Raw genomic sequence first — 25,693 nt, 5'->3', positions numbered from 1 at the left:
GTGACAACTGTTTCCAGTTACCCAGCAACTCTCAACCCCTTCAGTCTGTCCTCATTCTCCTAACATCTCAATCCTTCTCTTGGCTTATCATCTTCTCTTTCCTTACTGCAAGCTTCATCTCCTATGTATGCTTACCTGCTCATCTTCTCCATGTACATTCCCCACAGCAGCTGAAAGGTGTCACTAGCACATGAATCTGGTTGTCTGTACAGTGCTCCTACTCAGTTCTGCACTGAGACAGCTGAGACCTGCAACTCCAACAGGTAGCCTGGGTTTACCCTCCAGTTCTGGAAGGCATCACGTAGTCTCTGCACAAAGCCTATGTTCACTAGCCAGCCAAAAATAGTACCCACAAGGAGATCAACGTATACATAACCTAGTCAGTGCAATGCCAGAACATTGCAAGAACAAAGCATATTCTTCAAGAATAATCTGAGTATGTGCCTGCTGTGTTTTTTCAGAAGTTCAAACTCGGCAAAACTGACAACTATTTTTGTGGAGCAGAAAAACACACACTAGTGGCATAAAGGCTATTCCTTATCAAAATCCTAAACCCTGGTCCAAAAGTAACAGGGCAATGAGTGCTCTTGAAGAAAAGGTCAGGAGTACTATTTTTAAACAGTTTAGACCTTAAGCTTCCTTCTCAAATGTTTTTGACGGGATTGTTTACAAACTATTTACATTGGTTATACTTCCTTCTCTACATAATGCACACATGCAATATATTTCTCAAAACACAACCAAGGTAAAGTTTAATTTATAGATTTATGTATTTAATGCCTTAACACTTAAAAACTATAATGCAGCTTCACGTATTACCTTCTACACAAATAAATTTGTTTCTCCATTCAATACCATCAGGTCTTGCAATAGCCTTGGCCTCACGAACTGATATCATTTGATGGCTCCAACTAAAGAAAAGGAAAACAATTTGTAAAAAATTTTAACTCTTAGTTATCTTCAAATTATCAGTTTACACTAAAAAATTGTCAGATTGCAATGTTATAAGTCTGGATATCACAGTATTTTGTAATAATGAGTAATTTTGTTTAACATCATGAGTAGGAAACAAGAAAACTTTTCTACTAACAGAACTTCAAGTACAAAAAGCGTCTCCAAAACAGAGCATCACAGCTATCCATGAGTAACATATATTCACAATGGAATTTTTCTACTAACAATGTCAAACTTTGTGACAATTTACATTGTGACCTACATTTATTTCCAAGTTCAAAATAAATTACAGAGTCAAATTTTTCAGAATTTTCTGTAGGAAGAAAAGATATATAAGGAATAACTGTAGACAAGTAACATACTGCATTCCATAAACAACACTCAATAGTATAAAGATATGTAGAAATAATTTGCTCATAGGCCTTCCTTGTGAAAGGAACCTTTCCTTGTGAAAGGAAACTTTCTATTACTAGAAAGTTTCAATACTTTATATATGATGAATTTTAGATCTGCAAGTACAACAACTCTCTACTACTTTCTGCAGGCAGCTTTACAACAAAACATGGAAATTACCACATTTAAACAGGAACAGCAGGCAGATTATAGGGCCTTTTGAGGTGCCACCATCTTTATAACACTTGGCACAACAATATCCCAAACATAAGGGAAGCCAAAAAAAAACCCCACTTCCAGTTTTATGTTCTCATCTACCCAGCCACCTTTCAGCTGCTTTTAACTAAAGAGGGCAGGTCATCCTGCATGCCATCACGTCCCATATCCAAGACAGTCATGGGACTGAGCCCAGCCAGCAGGGGTTTATGAAAGGCAGATCCTGACCGACCAACCTGATCTCCTTCTGTGGCAAGGAGGTCAGGTTGGTCAGTGGATATGGGAGGGCTGTGATGTAGTCTGCATGGACTTTAGCAAAGCCTTTGACACCATTTCCCAACTTCCCACAGCAATATCCTTGAGAAACTGGCAGCTGGTGGCTTGGGCAGGTGCACTGTTCACTGAATGAGTAAGTACCTGGATGGCCAGGCCCAGACAGTGGTGGTGAGTGGAGTTACATCCAGCTGGTGTTCAGTCACCAGTGCTGTTCCCCAGGGCTCAGTACTGGGGCCAGTCCTGTTTAATACCTTCACCAATGATCTCATGGAGGGCACCCTCAATCAGTTTGCAGGTGACACCAAGCTGGGTGGGAGTGCTGATCTGCTGGAGGGCAGGAAGGCTCTGCAGAGGGATCTGGACAGGCTGGATCATGGCTGAGGCCAATGGTGTGAGGTTCAACAAGGCCCAGTGCTGGGTCCTGCCCTTGGGTCACAACAACCCCAGGCAGCTGCACAGGCTGGGGCAGAGTGGCTGGAAAGGACCTGGGGGTGCTGGTGACAGCAGCTGAACATGAGCCAGGCTGTGCCCAGGTGGCCAAGAAGGCCAATGGCATCCTGGCCTGGATCAGCAATGCTGTGGCCAGCAGGGCCAGGGCAGGGATTGGCCCCCTGTGCTGGGCACTGCTGAGGCCACACCTTGAATGCTGTGTCCAGTTTTTTGCCCTTTATTACAAGAAACACACTGAGGTCTGATGTTTGTTGAAAGAAGAGCTGGGAAAGAGTCTAGAAAACATGTCCTATGAGGAGCAGATGGAAAGGGCATTTTTTATTCTTGAGAAATGGAAGCTCAAGGAGGAATTCAACTCTCTCTACAACTACAAGAATGTTGTAGCCACGTAGGGGTCAATCTCTTCTGCCATGTGTCAAGGAAAAGAAGAAATGGCCTTAAATTGTACTAGTAGTGGTTGAGATTATGTATTAGAAAACAATTTTTCACTGCAAGAGTAAACTGGCATTGGAATAAGTTGTCTAGGGAAATGATGGAATCACCATCAAGAGATGTCTGGATGTGGCACTTGGGAATATGTTGTAGGGGTGATTACAGTGGTGCTGCATTGGAAGTTGGATTAGATGGTCTAAAAGGTCTCTACCAATCTTGATGATTTTGCAAACCCAGGAGCCACCACATCAGTGAACAGTTGGATCACCAATACATCACCATATGTCCTGACTAAATGGGTAGAAATAGCTGGGCAGTATGCTTCCAGTTGTACTAGTCTTATCTGTCTTACCTGACAGAGGAGCTAGGCTGGGTATGTCAACCACCAGCAGTAAATCTGTAGATATCAACTGTAAATTAAAATACTGTCATCCGTTCATTCATCAGTTAAATCTGAAAGAATTCTGTCCTCCCTAGACCACAGATCTGCTGTTGTAACTCCATTAAGTCAACAATGTCATTAAGTCATCAAGTCAGCTAAAAATCCTGACTGTAATTTTACAAGTTATCTTGAATACAACTCAAAATTAAAGCCTCCTATAGAGCTCAGTTGTTTCAATAACTGTAATTTCACAGAACACAAATATTTAACACTATGAATAGGGCCTATTTTTAAAAAAGGCAGGACACAGCACATGAAGAGATCTAGGATACCTCAGTGTGTATATTCAGCATTCTCTTAATATATCCTTTAGAAAATTAGTAATGATGATGATCTTTTCTAGAATTCAATGTACACTAAAGCCTCCATTCTAACCCATAATCCTTCCTCTCCTTAATTCCCACAGTAGACTACTTTTGTGATAAATAGGGAGCATAAATACTTTCCTATCATGTCTTTTAATAATCAACCATCAATATAGGCTTAAATCAGATGAATTGCTCAAAAACCCCAAGCGCACACACACAAAAAGACAAAAGACAAACCCCCTGTGCTTAGAGCATCAAACAAGCTTAAACTGCTGCTCAAGAACACATGTTGCGAGCAGAAGCTTACAGTTTGCTTTTTTTAAAGCCTTATTTAAAAATGAGAGATCCAGGCCAGTGGAGGAAGAGAGAAAGAGAGAGAGAAAGAGAGAGAGAAAGAGAGAGAGAAAGAGAGAGAGAAAGAGAGAGAGAAAGAGAGAAAGAGAGAGAGAAAGAGAGAGAGAAAGAGAGAGAGAGAGAGAGAGAGAGAGAGAGAGAGAAAGAGACAGAGAAAGAGAGAAAGAGAGAGAGAAAGAGAGAGAGAAAGAGAGAGAGAAAGAGAGAGAGAAAGAGAGAGAGAAAGAGAGAGAGAAAGAGAGAGACAAAGAGAGAGACAAAGAGAGAGAGAAAGAGAGAGAGAGAGAGAGAGAGAGAAAGAGAGAGAAAGTCATGCAAAGAAGTAGTTGATGTGTATTTGGTTTAACAAGGCAGTACTGTTTCACTTGAAACAGCAATTCTTCTCTTGAATTATTTTCTTCCTAGGCTATACTTGATCCCTCAGCAAAAATATAAATGCATTTATAATACACTGGTTAAGCAAAAAGCAACAAAAAATTGGCACTTCTTGCTGTTTAAAAAGCCTTTTATTTAAATTTGAAACTTAAAAGCCTTTTATTTAAAATTGAAATTTAAATTTGAAAACAACTCTTTTATCTGACAGTCATACAGAACTGTCTTGGTACCAAGATCATACTGAATTAGAAATTAATTATGAATAGCAAATTATTTGTGTGTCAATTTTAGCTACTTTGGCTTGCATATAATAACTTAATTGTTGCCAACATAAAGCAGATACTCTCCCTGCACACATTTTCTATCTGTGAGTTAACACTGCCATTTAAACAGCTACTTCAATTATCAATTACTTCTGTATTCACTGAATGCATTAGATATGTCATTTTCATGGCAAAGGCAAGTATTTGAAAGGAGGAGACTAGTAGGTATTTTCAGGTGTTTGTATGACTACAGTACAAACAGGAAAAAAAACTTTTCTTTTCCAGAGCATTCTTACAAATCAAAGCCACTTGTATACACACAGTATGATGGGTACAAGTTACAAATATATTTAATTCAACATAGTATTAAAAATGATCCCTTTATTACCTAACTCATTCTATTGTGAAAAGAGCTGCAAGCAACTTCTTGCTGAAAATTTATATTTGGTCATTAAAATGTAAGCAAGCTTTTACCATGTGCACCATAAACAAATCAGTGAATGATCCTAAACAACTACTACTTAACCTGCCATGGTAAATTTAAGGGAAGTAATCACAAAGAATAAATTCAGGTGAGCAATGCCTTGCTTCAAGGTCTCACTTTGTAAGGAGACAGCCAAGTGAAAACCTGCTGCCTTCACTCACAGCTGCAGAATTGAAATCAGACACCTCCTTCAGAGGGGCTGGTAAACACGTTTCCAAATACTTGCTTCGGGGAACATCTACACTTTTTTTCTTGATTACATTCACTACTTAATCAGTGGACAATTTTAAATAGGTAAAGTTAAAATGAAGTCACTACCATAGCCAGCTGTATCATAAGAAGCATTACAGACTTGAACTCTAATGGCAAGATAAATATACAACCATAAAGACAAAACGGGCTTTGCCACATGGGGTGTGCTATTCCAATACATGCTGCAATTTCCAAACCACATTTCTTTGGGGACAGGGATAAAGAGGTACAAAAATTACTTCTTATGGACACACTGAAAACCCTAGAGTAAGACTGTGGAAAAACAATTTTCTGAAACACCTTATAGTCTAAATACACAAAACAGTTTAAAAGCATAAGGGAAAATAAATACAATACAAGGACTTATGCATGACTGCACAGGATGCAAGGCTCCTATTTCTTCCTTTGCTATACTCTTTAAGCCCATCTTGTCCTATATCAAGTAAAAAAAAAAATCACTGATTTTAATTGAAATACCTAATGGCCTTTGCTAGAGTGAGGGAGAAATTTAAAACAATATATCTCCATCTTCTCTTAACTTCCTGATGATTACATGTAAAATAGATCAGTAGTTAAAACATTCTAGACAGGTGGCTTCAATGATTTATTCCATTCAAAATTATGATCTTTACACATGATCTGATCATTCTTGATTGCATGCTGTTCATTCAGAAAAACAGTTCCTGTGTATCAAATCTGGTAGTGCATCCTACTCCACAGATAGGAGCTTACAAAAATTGAAGTCACAATCTCTGAAGCAATCTTTTCATCAAACACATGACAGTCCAACAGGGAAAGTTCAGTGGCCCAGTACAGATCATAAAAATATAGCCTCATTTAACAGTCACACTGTCTGAAATACAATCTCAGAATTTTGGTGCATATAGACACTAGTAAATGTTTCACAGGGAAAACAAACAGCAAAAAAACTACTTATTACAGCAAAGAAAAGGAACACTCACACTCTAACTCTAGTTCTTCCATGAAAGACAGAACTATGAGAGCCCTGTGTTGGCTGTATTTGCAAGTTGAACATGAACCAGCAGTGCCCTGGCAGCCAGGAGGGCCATCCATGTCCTGAGGTCATCAGGGACAGCATCACCAGCTGGGCAAGGAAGGGATTGTCCTGCTCTGCTCTGCACTGGGGTGGCCTCACCTCCCTCACCTCGAGTGCTAGGAACAGTTCTGGGTGTCACAGTATAGGAAAGACATAAAGCTATTGGAGAGTGTTCAAAGCATGACCACAAGGATCATGAAGGGCCTTGAGAAGCTGTATGAGGAGTGGCTATGGTCACTTGGTCTGTTCTGCCTGGAGAAAAGGAGACAGAGGAGACCTCATTGCAGTCTGCAACTTCCTCATGAGGGGAAGAGGAGGAGCTGACCCCGATCTCTTCACTCTCATGACAGGACTTAAGGCAACAGCATGAAACTGAGTCAGGGGAGGTTTAATTTGGATATTAGGAAAGTATTTTTCACCCAGAGGGTGGCTGGGCACTGGAACAGGCTCCCCAGGGAAGCGGTCACAGCACCAGTCTGACAGAGTTCAAGAAGTGTTTGGACAATGCTCTCAGGCACAGGGTCTTAGGGAATGAATCTTAGGGATGATCACATGCAGTTCCAGGAGCTGGATTTCAATTATCCTGAGGGAGTCCCTTCCAATTGAGTATATTCTATTACTCTATGATTCTATATATTTCATTCTTACCCTCATTCTCATTTGTACTGTTGTTCCCATCAGCAACTTCAAAGGAAAGATGAAAGGTCCTGTGGCTAGCATGAGACTACTTTTACTTTCACTGGCTGGCTATCACACACACAAAACTTTTTAAGCACCATGTTCATGTTCCTCCCTATGGTGCACTTATTTGTCTTCTCCAGTCAATGAAAGTAACATGGAATTTTACTATCAATCCTATTCCTTTCAAAGAGGATTTATAGTTGAAAGGGATACACAGATAAACTGTACACTTGACTAAATTTTATTTCCATTGCAGAAAGAGTTAAAAATAATAAAGGCTGCTGCATTAAGTGCATAATTTCCTCAAATGACTTCTCAGCTATGTAGCAGCATTTTCAACACAGGAATTCTAATGGCTGTTTTTACTGGTATTTTTTTTCTTTTTTTTAACAGAATATCACAAGTGAAATGATTAAATACTTAACAAATACTGAACACCAGAAGAACACATCAGGTATTCTTTTTATTCAGCTGCTTTTTGAAACAGTTTCTTCTGTTGACATCAGCAACTATCCTATCTTCACTATCTACTTTTTCAAGCTTTCTTTTATGCAGAAGCTCCTCTGTGTGTCTATGAATAAATCTAAGCAGTATTTTTTCCTGATTTATAATCATCAGTAAAATAGTATTTAGGGATTGCAATCAGCTCAAACATTGATATTGCAGAATTTTTGGTCTGCATATGTCTTAGCATATCCTTTCTAATAGCAGACAAAAATGAAGTCATTCTGGATCAGCCACCAACTTAGGCAGAAATCTGGTCTTGACTATGTTAACAAGCACCCAAACACAAAAAAGTCAAATTAGGTATTTTTCCTGTAATTAGACCAGATCATCTCTGGTACTTTGCATAGGCAAACCAGAAAATTCCTTAACGGATAAGATATTTACTTTCATATATAAGAAGATTAACAGCTTGTACAGTCAAGTAGTAAAAGATTCATGTAGTATCCCACACAAATTAAGAATCTAAGGTTATCCCCCAGCACTGTCTTCTCATTTGCTTCTTTAGTAAACGTCACCTTGTCAGCTAAAAAGACAAGTAGTCAGGAGAAACATTTCAGACAAAAGACCATTCTCTTATCTGCAGAGATTATTGAAAGAAAATTTCTTACATGAAAATCTTTCAGTCAGGCTTAAGCATGCACAAAACGCAGTTGGTTCATGCATTACTACAGGCCATAGGGATTTAGCTTACATATTTTACATGTGATGCACACCCCAGAAATGCTTTAATGATTTTATAGTCTTTCACTTCTTATATTAAAGTAAATTATGAACACTTCCAAAATTATGCGTATCCAATTGTCTGTTTTGTTCTCCTTCCAAGAAATGGAGATGATGCACATACGCAGGACAGCAACATGCATGAAACAACTGCCTCAGATGTTATTTAGAAGATCTTCAAGCTGATTGAGATACAACCATTTGATATTTTATAAGAACAAGCATTTTTTCTAAGAAATTCAGAAGTACATGGGTAACAATTTGGCAAAACAGTTGTAATTTAAGGCTTTTTCAGATGTCCTCACAACTTAAGCTTCTCCTTTTATATAAGGAAGTCCAGATGCCAAAACTGAACTCAGACTCTAGTAAACCAATAATGTGAGTGAAATAACTATACATGAGAGAATTCTTCACTAGGTGAAGCCTGTACAGATTTATATTCTGATCAAAGTAAGGAGCCACCTGGCCAGTTACCTCCATTGACTCAAGTATGACAAAAGACAAGCACAGCCCTCAAGGTCCAAATAATTCATATCACAGCTGATGCCGTAAATGACAACTAAGAACAGATCTCACATATGAATAAGCAGTTATAGAATAGTGTAACAGTATAAAAAACCCCAGAAATTTTAAAAGGACAAAGCTCTCTAACTTTTGGGAACTATTTTACAAGAAAGAATAGCTAAGTAGAAGATATCAGACAATTTACTGGCATTCCTACTGTCATTTAGCCTTTCCACTCATAGCCTTCCTCTCTCTCAGTCACCCCTCCTGCATTGCTGCTTTTCTTTCTTTCAAGGGTTATAAAGTGTTGCTATATTGAATAGAAGGAATCAAAATTTCATATCTTCTAAACCACTAAAATGATCTTATTACTTACTCAAATTCTGTGGCATAATATTTGAAGAAGCCTATTAGCAAATCTCCAAGGCTTGATCCATTTTTTGAGACGTAAGGAGGAATGGTACGTGGTGCTTGATGAACAAAATGCAACTGCATAGTAGGATCAAAACATTCCTGTCAAAATAAAATCAGAGTGTGTATATATACATATATATATATATATACACAGAGATAGCTTTAACCCCAATACATGTATTTTCCACAATAAGAAAGCTGCCTATTATTTGCTTATTTTAAGTTCAAGGACAAGCCAAGGACTATTTCTCTTCTGCCTCACTGAATACTAGTTACTCCCTCTGAACTCAGGTAGAATTATCTTGCACAGGAGCATACAAGATAAAGAATTTTAACATGGGAGAATCTTTGAACTAGACTTGCATTTAAAACTACAAGAGCAAAAGCTGAGCCTGCACTGAGCTGACTGCAGTTCAGCTGAGAAATACATAGATGAAGTTAATGCACCTACTGTCAATTTCCCACAGCTTAACTGAAGTACAGAAATAATCCAGAGGAAGGCCTATCATTGCTACCAAGCACCAAGTTAAAAACTGCATACGAATGAACCTACATCCACCCACAAAATAAGCATAAAGACTGCAGGTATGACTTCCTCTAGCCAAGAATTAAAAAAAAACAAACACAAAAAAACTCCAAAAACCCCCAAAAACCCAACAACCAACAAAAAAACCCCAACCACCAATGAAGTTATATAAAACACGCGAATACACAGAATGCTGCATTTCAGCTGAAGCATGCTTTTCTGTAGGGGAAGAGGGTTAGTATGATGGGGTAAGAAAAAATCAGGTTTGCTATGAAAAGAAGGCACCATTGCCAGCTTAAAAAGGACTACATACAAGACTAAATACACATGGTTTTAGAACTGCCCTGCTGTCTCAGTGTCCATTGCATCCTTTAGGTTCTTGTGATAGACTGGGGTACATAGAAGTAAACATATCTCCTCTTGCTACAGGAACAATTTTTATAACTTGCTGATACCTGGTTTTAACACCATTTTACAGCAGTGTTGTGTGTTTTACTGAAAATGAACTCAAGGTACACAGAAGCAAATATTACAATCAGATAAAGACACACATTTATTTAAATTTAGGAACCTGTTCACTCATTACTGTATCTTCTTTCCCCTCCCCACTCATTCATTTTTTTATTTTTAAGAGTAGTATCAGGCGTGATTCAAATTTTTTAGTACTAGAATAGCACTAGAAGCACTACATAGTGTAGTATTATTTCCATATCCACAGCTGGCACTACTTCCTCTGAGAAAAGTACTGTTAAGTGACAAAACCAGTAGGACTGGAAAGCCTGAGACTCCCATTTTCTTTCTGTCAGCTCCAGCAAAACTTCCTGGAACCTTGTGCCACACCTTTTGGGGGGAAAAAAGCCACTCTTCTAGAGATACAAAAATTTCAATGGTTGATCTCATATGATAAAATGTTATATGTAAAACATTATTTTAGTTCACAAAGCTCAGAATTTAACAGTTTATAGTTCATCAGAAGACACCAAAACAATGGAAACACAGACATAAAAAGCAGATATGCAGTATACAAAGATCTAGAAAGGAACAGTTGTTCCAATGCCATATAATAAACACAGTTTTAACCCGAAAGTTAATCAGGAAGATACTACAGTGAAAGTCATTCCTTGTCCATCCCCACAGAAAACTCAGGAAGAGTCAGAAAAATTGAATTTAGAATTAACAGTACACCAGCTGATGAAGAAACATAAAAGGGAGGAGGGGAAAGGAAGAAGAAAATGGGCCACTGACCTAAGAAAATACAAAACAGAAGTGCAACGAAATTACAACAGATGTCTACTATGACTAGTAAGTGTTTGGAGGCAGTAGAAAAGGAAGACAAGATTAATTTTTTTAAACTTTGACTATTTAATTGCCTGAGAACCTCTCAATTGCAAGAGAATTCTGCCATCACAGTGAGGTTGATAGCCTTGACAGCTAAAAAGTTAGGCTTTATTTTATTATTTTTTCATAAAAATAAGCTATTTTTTTACTGGTAGACAATAAGATATCAGACAAATCAAAGATTTTCTCACTCAGAAAGGCTTTTGCTTTCAAGCAAATACACACATTATTCTAGACACGTACATTAGTACAAACACAGGCTACAGGCTATAGCAGCTAACTATTAAAACCCTCAACGACCTAGTTTAAGAGATGCATATAAGTAATTCTCATTTCCACTTGATTTAGTGGGTATGTCAGTATAAAAATTGCTCTTAAAAAGACAACTGAGTATTGCAAACTAGAAGGCATAACTGATAGGACTTTTCTGGAAGAAAATAAGACTTATTAAGGGAAACAAAGCAATGTATTAATCACATGTTTGTGATACTGTTACTAGGTTTATTTTTTGCGCACTGTGGGTTGCTGATTACCCCACTGAGAAGGCAAAACCAAGTGTTTCACCTTTCTGAAATACAGAAAATTTGTTATTTAAGTTGCTATTACCATATTAGAAAGTTCTACACGTAAAACCAAATTAATTGCTACTTAAAATTGGCAAGATTTAGTGACAGCTTCTGTCAAGATATACCATTATTCAGTAATTCAATTACCAACAATGTAATTTAAGGTCATTTCTTAACAAAGGAATCACTCTGTGTCTAGTGAACAAGAGGTCAGACCAGCTAAGGGATACCTAGATATTTTTTTTCTGCTTTGCCACAGACAACCCATGATAATCCCCTAGCTTCAACTCATCTCTGTCCACCTGCTGTAAAACAAGGATAACAGTATTTTCCTTCCCACTAGAGGGACTCAGGGAATAACTAGACAAACAAAACAAGGTACAGCTTACAGATTCTGCACATAGGTGATGTTGCTAAAAAAATGTAATTACAAAGCACCTTTGGAAGTACATTTTCTTTCCTTAACTTGCTCTAGAAGGCAAAAAATTCAGCTTCTATTAAAAACTAGTCCCTATTTTGCTTACTGTCTCTTTGCCTCAAGTTGTCTTAAGAGAGAGAAATTAGATTCAGGATCTGATTGAGCAACAAATATAAATGAGCTCTCCATTATTTTAAGATACCACAGAAGAGAGACGTGAAAGTTTTTTGCCTTTTTTGCTGGATCTCTAATTTTTACTTTGATTGGCTGATTTCTCAAGAAATACCAGTATTCAGCAACATGCTTCATGTTCAGGCTACATAATGCTTTTAAGTATACTCATTCCACCTTACACACTGGAAAGAAACAAAAGTGTACATCAAAATAAGATTTATATTTGAGTATTTTGATGTATAGTGAGTTTAACTCTGAATGTACAAGATTCTTTGTTCAAAAAAATTTAGTAGTTACATCAGCATAATGTCTTAACACAATTAAAATATTCTTTTCCCCAGTCCTATAAACGAGTACTTAACTCATATTTAAATATTTTAAAAGTGCAACTCAGTGTGAAGCAAACTGCGTCTTTCTGAGGGCTGACTCTCATGTTAAGGACCATCCCACCTTCTGCTCCACCCTTTGCAAGACATGACATGAAGCTGAGGTAGCAGAAACAAAAATGTGCTCATGCTAGAGTCCTTGAAGTTCACCATCCAGAGCATTCATGGAAACCCAATTTCATCTCGACTTCAGTTAAAACATCAGACTTCTTGAAACAGTGGTGAGTCAGGCACAAGTTTCCTTGTGAGTGCCAGTGAAAGCCATGTTCACCAGCCACAATGGTTTAATCCACCACAGGTTCTCTAGAGATTATTCATGAAGTACTGACATGGAAGCACATACTATATAGACTTCAAAACTGATGAATGCACTTGGTCGGCTACTTCCATCTACCTTACCTGGCTAGGGGGCATGGGAAGCCCCAGAATACAACCCTGCATTTGATGTGGTCTGATACTCCCTTTAAACTAGTGGCTGCTAAAACACATCAGCTCGGTGCCAGCTGGAAACTACCTGACGACAATAGAATGCAAAAGTGGGCAAATCTGGTGGCTTTCCACGACTTCTCACCCTTCACATTTGTAGCAGGGATTCACTGAGGCACAGAATCTGTCTTTTGTTTCCTCCTCTATGTAAGCATGTCTCTCCGATATGGTACCAACAATTTAAGATAAGCAGTTTCCTCCATATCACGGAAGTATTTTCAGGCTGCAGATTTGATTTTGAAAAACTGTGGGTAGATGTACATAGGGAAGATGCAGTATGTTTGTTTAGTTTTTGTATAGAGACACAACTCTGACCAGCTACAATCATAAGAAAAATATATGGTTTCTTTTGATACTGAAATTTGCCCGTGCTTTTTAATTATTACTGCAAGCCACGAGAGCCAAAATTGTTTTGCTGTATTTTTCACTTTAAATTCCTCTGAAATATCAGTAATCAGAAATTTCAAGTTTCATAATTTTTAAACATTTAATTATATTCCTAATGGAGACAGTAGATCAAAAACGTACTTGCAATTTGGTTTGCAGTAAGCAAGCATAAAATATTCTTCTAATCTTGTTAGCAATTCTAGAATATTTCATCAATTCTCCAAATATAAGAAAGAACAACAAAATCAAGGATAATCTACATCAAAACAGGGCAAAAATGCAGTTCTTACAGCAGTGCTCACCTGCAAGTCATTTACCATTTTCACACAACACAAGATAAAACTTTGCATTTACATTAATTAGATTTTTTAGCTTAAGTAGTGTATACATTTGCTTTAATGACTGAAGGCATTAATATTTCTATAGTATTCTGAAGGTCTCCACAAAGTTCGAACACAACAAATATAAATATCTGCATTATAAATACAGAAGAGTCAAAAGTTGTCAGTTCTAAACACTTTTCTCTAAATAACATGCTACACAAAACTTAGAACACTACAGCACATAAACTTTAAGGAAATATAACTAGCAAATCTAGCAATTCAAAAACCTATCAGATAAAGCTAAGGATACAAGAAATGAAAGATAGTTTCAAAAACTCTTCAGCACTCCCAGTGAAGAAACTAGAAGGTATAGAGTACCATAAAAAAAATGACAGGAAAAGATAAAGACCATAAAAATATAGCACAGGATCCCTTAAGCAGATTTACAATGCATAAATAAAACTGCAGTGAATTATTGCTCAATGCTTTCTTTTGCATCTCAATTATCTCAATTACCCAAAATGGCCGACACACAGTATTTTCTCTCTGATGTTCAGCACCACTAAATATTCCCATTTGAGCATTTTTTGTTAATAAATTACAGCATAGAATGATTCAGCAATAGCACTTCTGTGCACAGGTAAATATTGAGGAGGGCAGTTTTTACTTCTAGATAATTTTTCTTAGATTAAATCTCACTATTACACTCCTAACTCTGGAAGGACCAAAGTATACTGATTCACTGACCTCTCCAGAAATGAACAGAGTATGATCTGATTACAATAGCAAAGTTCCAAAAAAGTGCTTTCTTTTTGGACTGAAGTCAAATGTTGTGATGTCTCAAGTTTCCTTAGTAAACCATGTATCGCTCACTTTCTGCACATGGAAATACCAGGCAACTCAAGAGCTGTAGGAAGGTAAGGAATTCTGAAGCAACAGAGCTGAATGAAAAAGCACTACTTAACACATGAAGATACAGGAACCAGAAAGTTATAGCTGACACAGGAATATTTCTAGGTCAGCATAAAGAGAACTAGGTCAGTGGTTTTCATTAGCACTTTCTTCTAACTGTGTGTCAGATCTTCCCATACATAACAATTTTCATTAAAGAAATTACCAAAAGCAGCAAATAATCTTTTTCACACCTAGGTCTGGCATATCAATGACCTGATCTACTGGAACTGTTAATTCAACTTAATCCAGTTAGAGATAGTTAAGAATTAATATATTTAGATAAGCAGGGTCACACACATATATGATGTAGTAAATCCGTAAGAAACACTTACTGGGTAATTTTTTTGGAGGGATGGAAGGATGGGTTCAGGTAAGGCTATAAAAAAAAAGGTGAAAGTTGCTGTGATTCAGGTAATTCACATGGAAGCAATATCATATCAACTACACCAAAGAGTTGCATTGAAATTCTATCTTAAAAACATTTATCAATAACTTCACTTTCATGCATTTTGTAAAATAAGTTATTTGGGAAACATTTATATTACTGTATTTAGTACTGTACAGTACAATAGGACTTTTATTCAGCTAATGGAAGGTCTTACCAAGATACTACTATATATAAAAGGCATGAAAAATTCTATAGCAGCTGGGTATAGCTTTATTTCTGAAGTTCATATTCAGAATTCATAGCTATAGGAAAATCATCTAGATTCCCTAAATGAAAAATTAGAGCTTCACTCATCTTTTTTTCCTTACATCTAATACAATTCTATGAACGAGTCTACAGTTACTGCAGAAGAGCGTGTTTTTCAGCTGCCAAGTATTACGTAATGAGTCTCCAACCTATTAAAAAATGCTCAACACACTTAGCAGGCATTGCTAGCAAAATTCCCACAAAATACACAAATACAGTTTAATAGTATTAGCTGGTCTGCTAAATGGCAGATATGTTATGAAGATCATGCAGTCATTAACAATACTAATAAACACAAAATTATCTAAATATTGGTCACTTTTATGAAAACCGTGGATTGGGAGTGCATCCATTGAACTATATAAATTAGACACATTAAAAAAAAATCACTGTGATTAGGTGGTCCTGTAGATGAATCAAAATCCCAAAGTAATTACATCCTACTCAAGCAGCTCTAGAACTGTCAGAGCACTCCTCAAACTAAGGCTTTAACATCATGTCTTCAGCATGGTTTAAGAAATTGGTCTACAATATTCACTATGGAAAATAAACTCAGTACACAGGTCTTGGACTTGGGACTTAGTTCACTCTTTTATAAGGTCTTACAGGTGAAGAGATGTCACAGAATCCCTTTTCCATAGGGTCTAAGAATCAGAACAGCAAAATTCTTAGAATGTGCTTGGAGTATCTTCAAAGAGTAGAATATACTATCAGGACTGCTAAGAAAATTACCACAGCTGCTTCAATAACATTTTTGTTTGTGGGTGTTCATGTTTCTGCAACATCTTGGATACTTTCCAGTTCTCTACCACACTAAATTAAAAGGCAACAAAATCTGAGCAAACAATCAAGGTCTTGTATATCTAGGTGTGTATGCTTTAGTAAGCTTTACTAAGAGGATGGATGGGAGGGGAAAAATTAACACCACTAGCATTTGCCCTATGAGTTTCCTTTTCTTACTGTTCAAGTTAATTAGACATATTATGTGGGAGAAAGTTCATGTACAAGATACTGATGTATCTATAAAATAAACTCAAGCCACACTAAACTTGGGTCCAAAGACATCTACATTAGTATAAGAATATAATAAGTATATTATTAGAAGTATAATAATAGGGAAATAAGTATAGAAAATAAATTTGCCTAGCAAAGGCAGGAACACTAGTGCAAAAGAAAGGTATTCTTTTTTTTCTCTCCACAGTATCAACAAAAATACTATTAGAAATTCTAGGACACACTATTAGAAATTCTAGGCTATTTTCAGGAACATCACATGCATATAGCAGGAGAAAAAAGCTTAAAATCTGCATGAATAAAATATCAGAACCTAAAAACCTGATGCTTAGATGCATGTACAGGGTACAGGGCCACACCTCAGGGTCTTTTTTTTCATGCTTTTTTTTCCCCCACAGAAAAGGCTGAGGAAGCACAGGTAGAAGGCTCCTCTTTGGTTTCTGGACTGCTGATATTCCCAAGACAGCTGACTGATCACAGTTTTGCATGAAAAGGATTATTTGAACCCTTTTTTCCTCTTTCCTAGACAGCTGTGGGCAGCTGCCAGGGATGACTACAGATGACTACTTATGCATTTTTGTGAAGTAGTACTTGAGTTTATTTTATAGCTGCACAGTGTCCTCCAGGTACATTTTTTTTCCAAACCTCTTTAAAGGTGGTAACTCTGTCTCCAAAGAGCAGGTCCACTTGTTCAAGACAAATGCAACACTAAAGAAATGGAGTAAAATTCACTTTACTTTAAAGTATTTCTGTGTAGGAGATACTTGTTTCATTAAAGAGGAAAACTACACAAATATGAACTTAAAAGGGACAGTTTAAACATGTAAAAATACTTACTCTGTAAATAGTGCAAAACCATCAACACAAGACTATAGCTGCTTAAAGTACCACGACTGGCATCATTTATGTCATGGAAACTTGCCCACTTCTTAATAACAAGTACTAATGGACGAACTCGATTCTCAACTGCAAGTAAAATAAACACATCTCAAAAAAGTACATTTAACTAGATAGCAATTAATCAACATTTGCTCTTACTTGATCAACATGATAGTTTTCTATTCTAAGGTTACATTCTACAGGCATTTTATAGAATTTACTTACAGAATTCTCCAATTACTATCCATCCTATAAAAATCAAAATATAGTACTTGCATTTGCAAACAGCCTTTTGAGTAGTAAAATCCACAGACACACCACAAGAGGTATACTAGGAAATTCGCAAAGCGTCTTTCTACTTCTAAGGTCTCTCCAGTTCATTGTACCAATTTTCCCTGAAAAAACTTGCTGCCAGGAAAGACCCTATGTTATTTTTCAATTTAGGCTATAAAAACTTGGAAGGCAGGGAAAAGAATTATTGTGGCTGGAGGACACAGCTGATTCTAAAGTTTACATCAGGATACATGACAGCATTAATCCCTGCATACCAACATAAATTATAAATTTGCCCTGTCTTCAATAGCTTTTTATGCAGATGACATGTTAGATACAATATGTCTTTAAATTTATATATATACATTTCATGAGGAAAAACATAAATACAGCCATAAGCCATGTATGATCTTTTGAATTTCTGCTGAATATAGATAACCTTCTAATTGAAGTATTAATCTATGTAAGTAAACACCACCCACCACAAACTCCTGGGACTCTGCAGAATAGTTTATTATTTGCAGGTATGCAGAAGCAGATCATCAAAAAAAGCTTATACGTTCTGGAGCACTTTTTCTAACCTGACATCATCATACAAAGATTTTGTATTCTGCTTATCAGGACACTAGGACAAAAGACATCCTACAACTGCATCAGCTGGGGCGCTCTCTGTTATTCTGTAAAACTATCAAGCATGATTTTCTCACAACATATTTAGAGTGGTTCAGCACACATGCCCATGGAACTGGTACTCTTCTCGGAATTTATGTCCTACTACATCTGGAACACCTTCTGGAAACAACCAAACTCCTTATTGCTCACCAGTGGTTAAACTAAAAAATGTAACTTAGTACACCAATTATGAGATGCCAAAAAGTACTGTACAGATACCACATGAAGATGCATTAATTGGAATAGAATTTTTCCATGAGAGAAAAATGCAAATAGGTTCCAGTTTCAAACATAGCTATTTTGTGTCACAGCAGAAAAGATCTTTTTTTAGTTGACCTCATTTTGAGATATTAAATTCTGTCTGCTGGTGCATGTAACTAGCATATAACAAAGTAAGTGTGCAATATGGCAGTAAACTTTGTCTGATACTTCAATACAAGCTACCTCTCAAGAAAATGCTCAGTAACATTATTTGCACAAAGCTAAAAAGTCTAGCCTCCACTAACTGAAAAATATCTAGCAAAAACTGGTGATTAATCACAGACATGCCCCCTTCAACAAACTGCTGGTAACATAACAGCACAGACTTTGCCTTCTAGCTCTGCCTAATCTACCTACATTTTCTGCGGACGTTTTGTGTCAGCTTGCCTTATCATCCTCGATTTTTCCAGAGCACTCATGCACCAACACCAAAGAGTTAACTTCAAAACAGACAGAAGAGCATCCACAGAAATTTTTGAGTTTTAGCTTTTTTATCATGTTCACTAAGATGGTCCCTTGTTTGCTTGAGCATCTAATTTGTTCCAATGGAAAACAGACCAATACATCTTCCACATTAAAGGTAATTTGATAATTTTTTCCCCTATTCAGGTTGAAGACCTTAAACTACACAAGGACCTTCAACTACACATTTAAGTGAGCAGGATAATACATATAAGGCTATCCATCCTTGCTCATATGACTTATAAAAAGTATGGAGTTCTGTGTGTGCTATGTCACCTGAGTTTTCTGATCTAAGGAAGACAAGACAGACAAGGTATATGCTGTATGATATTTAGGAAGGTCCAGAACATTGAGAAGACAATGTTTTCAATCACAGGTCTCCCTTTGCTATTAACTCACTCCTTGACCTCAAGAAATATTATTTGCCTTCACCAGGAAACATGAAGTTAACTTTGCTGGCCTTATAAAAGTGAGCACCACAGCAGAACAGAAGAGAAGGTGGGATACTAGGACTGTTTCTACTGCTCTTTTCACATCTGGACTTGTCTGCCCTGCAGTGATTTTCTGACAAAAAACAATCTGTGACAGAAGCTACAAACAAGTACATCAACATTAGACTTTGTGAAGTGACTGCTCAATGATTACTTCCTAATATTTTTAGTACTTGGAAGCAAATCCTTTCCTTTCCTTTCAAGAAAGTCATACACTTTCTTGAACATATGAAGAAATTACAGTTAACCAACTGATCCGGGACAAGTTGTAGACTCTCCTAGTAACATGAATATGAAACACAAACTAGTTTGACTGAAATATTAGTAAAAACTAGTGAAGGCAGCTTCTATTGGTAACTGCCTACCCTAAATAGAAAGAAATTCCTTTATGCAAGAACTGAAGAAGAGGGTAAAAGGAATAAATGCAAATGTCCTAGAAGAAAAAGGCTGAGGCACACTCCTTTATGTACTTATCTGACAAATGACATTGCAATGCTAAGAAAGAAACTCTTAGTTTACCACTAAGAGTGCTGTTGTTATTACCTTCCTTTCACAAGGCTGTTTCACAATCTCTCCCTAAAATGCAAACTCCTGAGCAGACACAAACCAATTCTGATTCGGGATTAGTATAAATACTGAAGCAGTATTTTGGATTTTCCAAGCAAAGACTCTGCAACAGCAAATAGACATAGCTGGCTATCAGCCATCCATACTGTCATTGGCTGTAAGGAAATAAAAGAAGCTGGAGATTATACCACTAGATAACCATTACTATCATGATCTTATTATCTGCAGAATACCTGAAGTAGCCCTTGTAGTAGATATATGGACCTGAATATGAAAAATCTTTTTTATCTTCTGAATATTATAATATTTAGTTAAAAACATACAGCTGTTTTCCCCATGTATTTAGAACGAGCAAGAAGAATTTAAAGACACTTAATGTAGCTAAATAGGTAATTTTATATATAGTAATTATTAAATTTTCATAGAATATCAATACTAAAATACAAACTCTAAAAGCAAAGGTTAAAGAAATAAGAAAATACAATAAAAACTTACTGAATGCATAGCTTCTCAGAAGGAATGTATTTCTTATCCCTATCACATTGTTTACATTCAAGTCGAAATCCACATTGCTATTAGGGAGACAAAAAAAATGAAGCATCATGGTATTTAATTTCTGCATGTTTACTACCTACTTTATGGCAGATGTAGAGAAAAGTAATTTTAATATAAAACTCTAGAAACTTTCTTCAGAGTTTTAAATGCCGTGATTTAGTTTTGTTTATAGCACCTGAGCCACTTAAAGACTTGAACTCCTTTGTTATAAAAATGTTATTGTTGTTTTAAATGAAGAATACATGTAGATACAAATTTAGACTTTAGGACAACTTAGGATATCTTTCTTAATTTTTGCCAAATCTTTCTCCAACTACACTTGCAATACATTATTTATTACAGACAACTTTTGATACCAGGAAGGATTCTCTGGGGTATTAGTTTAGGATGAACTGAGAAAGAGAACTGGAAGAGGTCGGATGGTAAGATCAAAGGCTTGTCAGGAAGCAGAACCAGCATTAGAATAATTTCCTGGGAAAGACTACCAAAAAAATATGGTAAGTTTTTAAGTGCAGTTGATCTTCTCTTATTTTTACAGCACTATAAACCCCCAAGCTTAAAGGTTATAAAAGAGGACAAATACAAGCTGAATGCTTTCTCATTCACTGAATCAAAGTAAGGGGAAACAGCCATTTTCACTTATATACAACATATATATATATATATTTCAGTTATTGGTAACACATTAGAATGTTCATCTCCAGATACAGAGATAACACCCATCAAATTCAACCACCTTCCCCCAGCATCTGAAAAAAACTCCCAACAAAAAATCAGCTCTCACAGGAAGCTTGTAATGTTTAGTTTCAATTTTTGCAAAGACAGGCCTAGTGCCCTAGGTACAGGATATCCAATCAATTTTTCAAGACCTCTGTGAAAAAATGCATGCATATGCATTTTTTGTACATCTTAGCCTACAAAAGACAAGAGACCGCTAAAAGACTAGAAAGAGACAAATGCTTAAATAAATAGACAAAACATGGTGGTGACAGGTTATGTAAGAGTAAGATAACTGTAAAGACAGAAAACAAAACAAAAATTAACTACAACCAAAAAAATCCCAACCCAAAACGATGACATTCACCGCCACTCCTCTTCCACAAAAGCAATGTGGAAGATGGAAAATCAGATGGCGAACAATACTGCTGTTTACTCTGCAAAAATATAATGTGCTGCTTCTAGTCTGAGAAGATCACACTTTGATTTAGTGGGAAATAAAGAGTTCTTTAAATCCTATCTGTAAGGTATACAATTATCGTGACTTATTTTTTGAAATCACTGCTTACAAAAAGACTTCAGTCTTCTCACACAATCACTTCTATCTGTTCCACACTAAAGGTCTCTTTTTAAAAAAGTTTATTTTCTTAATTTAAATTGGGGAAAAAATATTCTTGCTATAATCCCATAACTCATTCAATATTTGGACCAGGATGTATAATTTCATTTATATATGAAGACTAGCATTCCTATATGTAGGCAATCCAAATAACCCAAATTTTAGCTTGACAAGTACCATACTTCCAGGAAGCATGAAAGAAACAACCTTCTGTACTGTTAGAAGAGAAAGTAAAAAACATTCAAATTTTTAAAAGAAGGTAGGCAATTATACTCAAGTAAATATGGGACTGGGTGTAAATGAAGAAAAAAGTGTAAAGTGAAAACTCCAACAAGTGTGTATAATCTCAGATGAAACAAAAAGCTTAAACTGGTGATATAGTTTAGTTCAAATTATAAACATGAAAGATTTAGTTTTATCAGGGCAGGAACCTAGCCATGATAAAGTTATACCATGATAAAAACATGTTGTGATATGCTTTCATAGGGAGAGGCCAGAGAAGTATGCTTATTTGTTTTTAAAAGACAGAGACAGGGTTACAAAATTTTATAACTGTACAGACAGGTTAAGAGAGCTACATTAAAGTTTTTCAAAGTCCAATTTACAAAGAAGGATCAAACTATGTTACTACAGGAAACTGATAAATATCAGTGTTACAAAACTAAGCCAATGAACATTACTCAGACTATCAACATATTTCAGTGTTTGCATGACTTTTTCCTGTCAGATACTTTTATCACACACAATAAGAAAGACATCATTATCTGTCCTAGTGCAATGCACTAAATTATTCTCATGTCTTCATAATGAATATACAATGAATACAACAAAATATCACCACAAACTAGTTTGTTTCAGTGTTGTTTGTATAGCTCAATAGTTATGTCTGCACAGCAAGCAAAATTATATTTCACAACAGTTTTCTTCCTACCACTGTTTTTTTGTCAAACCATTTGTTAACTTGGAGTCCACTATGTACAAATAACCCACCAGAAATAATTCACATCACAGGAACTAAATAGTATCTCAACCATAAGAGGTGATTCAGACCATCAAGGCAATAAGCTGACTGCCACTGCATGCTAGCTCTACAAACTTGTGATAACAACTACAGCACCACACAAATAAACATACAAAATGGTGGGACTCCTTGTAAGGGCAGTACACATATAGAATGCTTTCCCATATCAAAGTCTAAAAGATTAGGCTGAACAGAATACTTGCCTGACTTTATCCCTGAATTTCACTATTGGTACTTTTGCTCTGATCAGCTGAGGTCGCTCAATGTAGCTTGCTGAAAGGGAGGAAAATATGCAATTAAGTTTCATGCAAAATGCAGATCTTAATGAAAGATCCTGTAATAGAATCTAATTGACTGATTTATAGCAAATAGCAGCTTATTAAATTTAGCAGGGTTGTACAAAACTAACTAACCTTTAGCAACTGTAGCAAAAAAACAACCTATGAAAGCAGGTGGAACACCCCCCACACTAAACATTAGAGAAGAAGTAGAACATTAAAGACTGAGGGAAATATATTCCAGAAATTTTAACATAAGGAATGCAGAACTACAATGCTTTCATGGAACAGTACTTGTAATACAAATCCTGAATTGCTATAATTAAGGTACAAAAATAAAGGAGGAGAAATATATCCAACCAGATATATGGGTTGGATGGATGGGCTAATGATAGGCTCAAAATTTGTTTTGAAAACTGTTCATTTGAATTATAAACTACATACCAGGAAGTGCTACTGAAAACATGATAATGCTTTCTATCAAAGATGGGGTAAGCTTTATCTGCCTTATGTTTTAATAGTGATAGGACATGCAATAAATCCACACTGATGATGATTATCAGATGATTACCTACACAGTATGCTACCAAATGCACCCTCCACACGCAGCTCCCCAAAGCTGTTGCATCAGCCATACTGTTGTGAATTCCCTAGATTTCATTATACTTCAGCCTATATTCAGTAGTTTCCCATAATCCTGAATGAATACTGTGACCAAGAAAGCAACAAAGAAGAAAGGTAGGAGCCTGTAGGTTGTATGGTATTAATTTGGTCAAAAGGTGTGATTTTAGTAGTTACTTCTGTTGCCAAATCTAGGACCACTTGAATTTGTCCATATCCAACATCATATATTTTCCCATTGTTTTTATAAATTAACCTCAGATTAGCATAAATAAGCATGCACAGTACAAGTAATACAGACTAAAAATAATCTTTAATAAAATGAATTTTTCTTTCCCTCCAGAAAAAGCAACAAGGTACTTCTATCAGCTGAACACCCAGCATAATCTTCCTTGCTTTTGGATGATAAATTCAGATTTGGTGGAACAAAATCTGTGCAATACTCAATTAAAACAAACCTTTTTTTGAGACTTTCTGAAATTGTTTTGTGGATATGCATGTTCAGACAGATTTGACCTGAGGCAATCTTTTATTTGGGTTTTAATGCATCAGACAAGCCTATGCAACACACAGACTCGCACTCAGAATAAAAGACAATCTTACTAATTTACTGATGTTAAAGAGAGAATCTTAAATGAACAAATTCAATTCATGCTCGCTGTCTGCTAAATTAACACAAGCATCCCCTCTTTCTAGCTGCACCTTCCGACACATCCAGGCATCTGTCCTCCAGCAGAATATTTTTAAAGCGAGAGTCTAAAGCATGCAGAGCTCTCTGCCTCCTCTCTTTTCACTAACAAATTTATGACAAAGATTCCCAATGCACTAACACATGGTCTATCTGTATACCACAGCAATTCAACTTTCCTCACTTTGACCCTTCCCAATGCTCTTCAGAGGTTAACTGAACTCATTCAAGGGACAATCCACGTCCAAACAGATCCTTGTCTGCAAATGCCTCCCTATACTTGATGGATGCTTGTGTCAAATTAGCTGGCTAAAAAAAAAAGATACATCCCAAAACATAATCCCAATCTGTTTCACAGGGTGGTAGAAAGCAAGGAAGAAGACAGAAGAGGTAAGAAGAAGCTAGAAGCAGCAACTTCCTGCTGGTATCCTCTTTCTTGGCTCAGACCAATGATGCTGTCAGCAGAATCTATATTGTACCTTACACATATATACAGGGGAAGTAACAGTCACAAATACAGGGTGTGGAATTCTTGAGGGTGGAGTAAGAGCCTTAGTAAACTGACTATGTGATCATGAAAGCTGTGACCAGAGACGCTACACTAAAATACATGAAAAGAAATCTGTACAGCTGCTCCACAGTTTTAGGCATGTCTATGGAAAGGTCATGAACACCACTTCAGCTCAGCAAAAAAGAATCTAAGTGGCTTCAAAGAAGACTAAGCACTGCTTCATATACAAGTTATTCATGCAGAATTTCAGACTGAAGAGCTTAATTCCCTCTCTTCTTTTACATAATGAAAGATTAAGCAATTGTACAGAATATTAATCCCAAACATGGCATATGCCAAAAAGATCTTTGACATCCTGTGCACAAAGCCTGCTCTTAGTGATTTGGTTATACTACAGAAGGAGAAACACAGAAGTCTGAATCCACATTCATGAAGAATCTAGGAAGGTACAACCCACCACAGGATGAAGCAACTGCTGATTTTTTGGAATTCACTCAATGATCTGCACAGTCCTTCAAAGTCATTCAACTGAGTTCAAACTCCTTTGCTTGCCCCAGCTGTTACACATTTCCCACTAGACCACCATTAGGCAGATTCTACTCTGATACCCTAGTCTCAATGCTACTGTACCTCTTTGTAAATCTAAGGGAAAATGAGCTCTTGGCTATTTATGCAGATAGTAAATACTTGTCAACCTAATACTATTATGGTGTTCTTCAAATGAATCCCA

The 25,693-nt window shown here is 36.5% G+C and overlaps 1 protein-coding gene across 1 annotated transcript in view; it reads right to left on the bottom strand.

Moving 5' to 3' along the window:
* Positions 1-25,693, bottom strand: part of TENT2 (terminal nucleotidyltransferase 2) — a 44,995-nt gene that overhangs the window by 10,509 nt on the left and 8,793 nt on the right. The window contains exons 8-13 of the mRNA XM_066569547.1: positions 23,069-23,138; positions 20,449-20,525; positions 17,186-17,314; positions 14,973-15,016; positions 9,045-9,181; positions 820-911 (exon numbers count right to left, since the gene is read on the bottom strand). Coding sequence (XP_066425644.1) covers positions 820-911; positions 9,045-9,181; positions 14,973-15,016; positions 17,186-17,314; positions 20,449-20,525; positions 23,069-23,138 — 549 coding nt within the window. The remainder of the gene's footprint in view (positions 1-819; positions 912-9,044; positions 9,182-14,972; positions 15,017-17,185; positions 17,315-20,448; positions 20,526-23,068; positions 23,139-25,693) is intronic.

The sequence above is a fragment of the Molothrus aeneus genome, chromosome Z (genome assembly GCF_037042795.1).
Source record: "Molothrus aeneus isolate 106 chromosome Z, BPBGC_Maene_1.0, whole genome shotgun sequence".
NCBI classification, from domain to species: Eukaryota; Metazoa; Chordata; class Aves; order Passeriformes; family Icteridae; genus Molothrus; species Molothrus aeneus.
The sequence above is the reverse complement of the archived record's forward strand: the minus strand, read 5'-3'. Positions and strand labels throughout refer to the sequence as shown.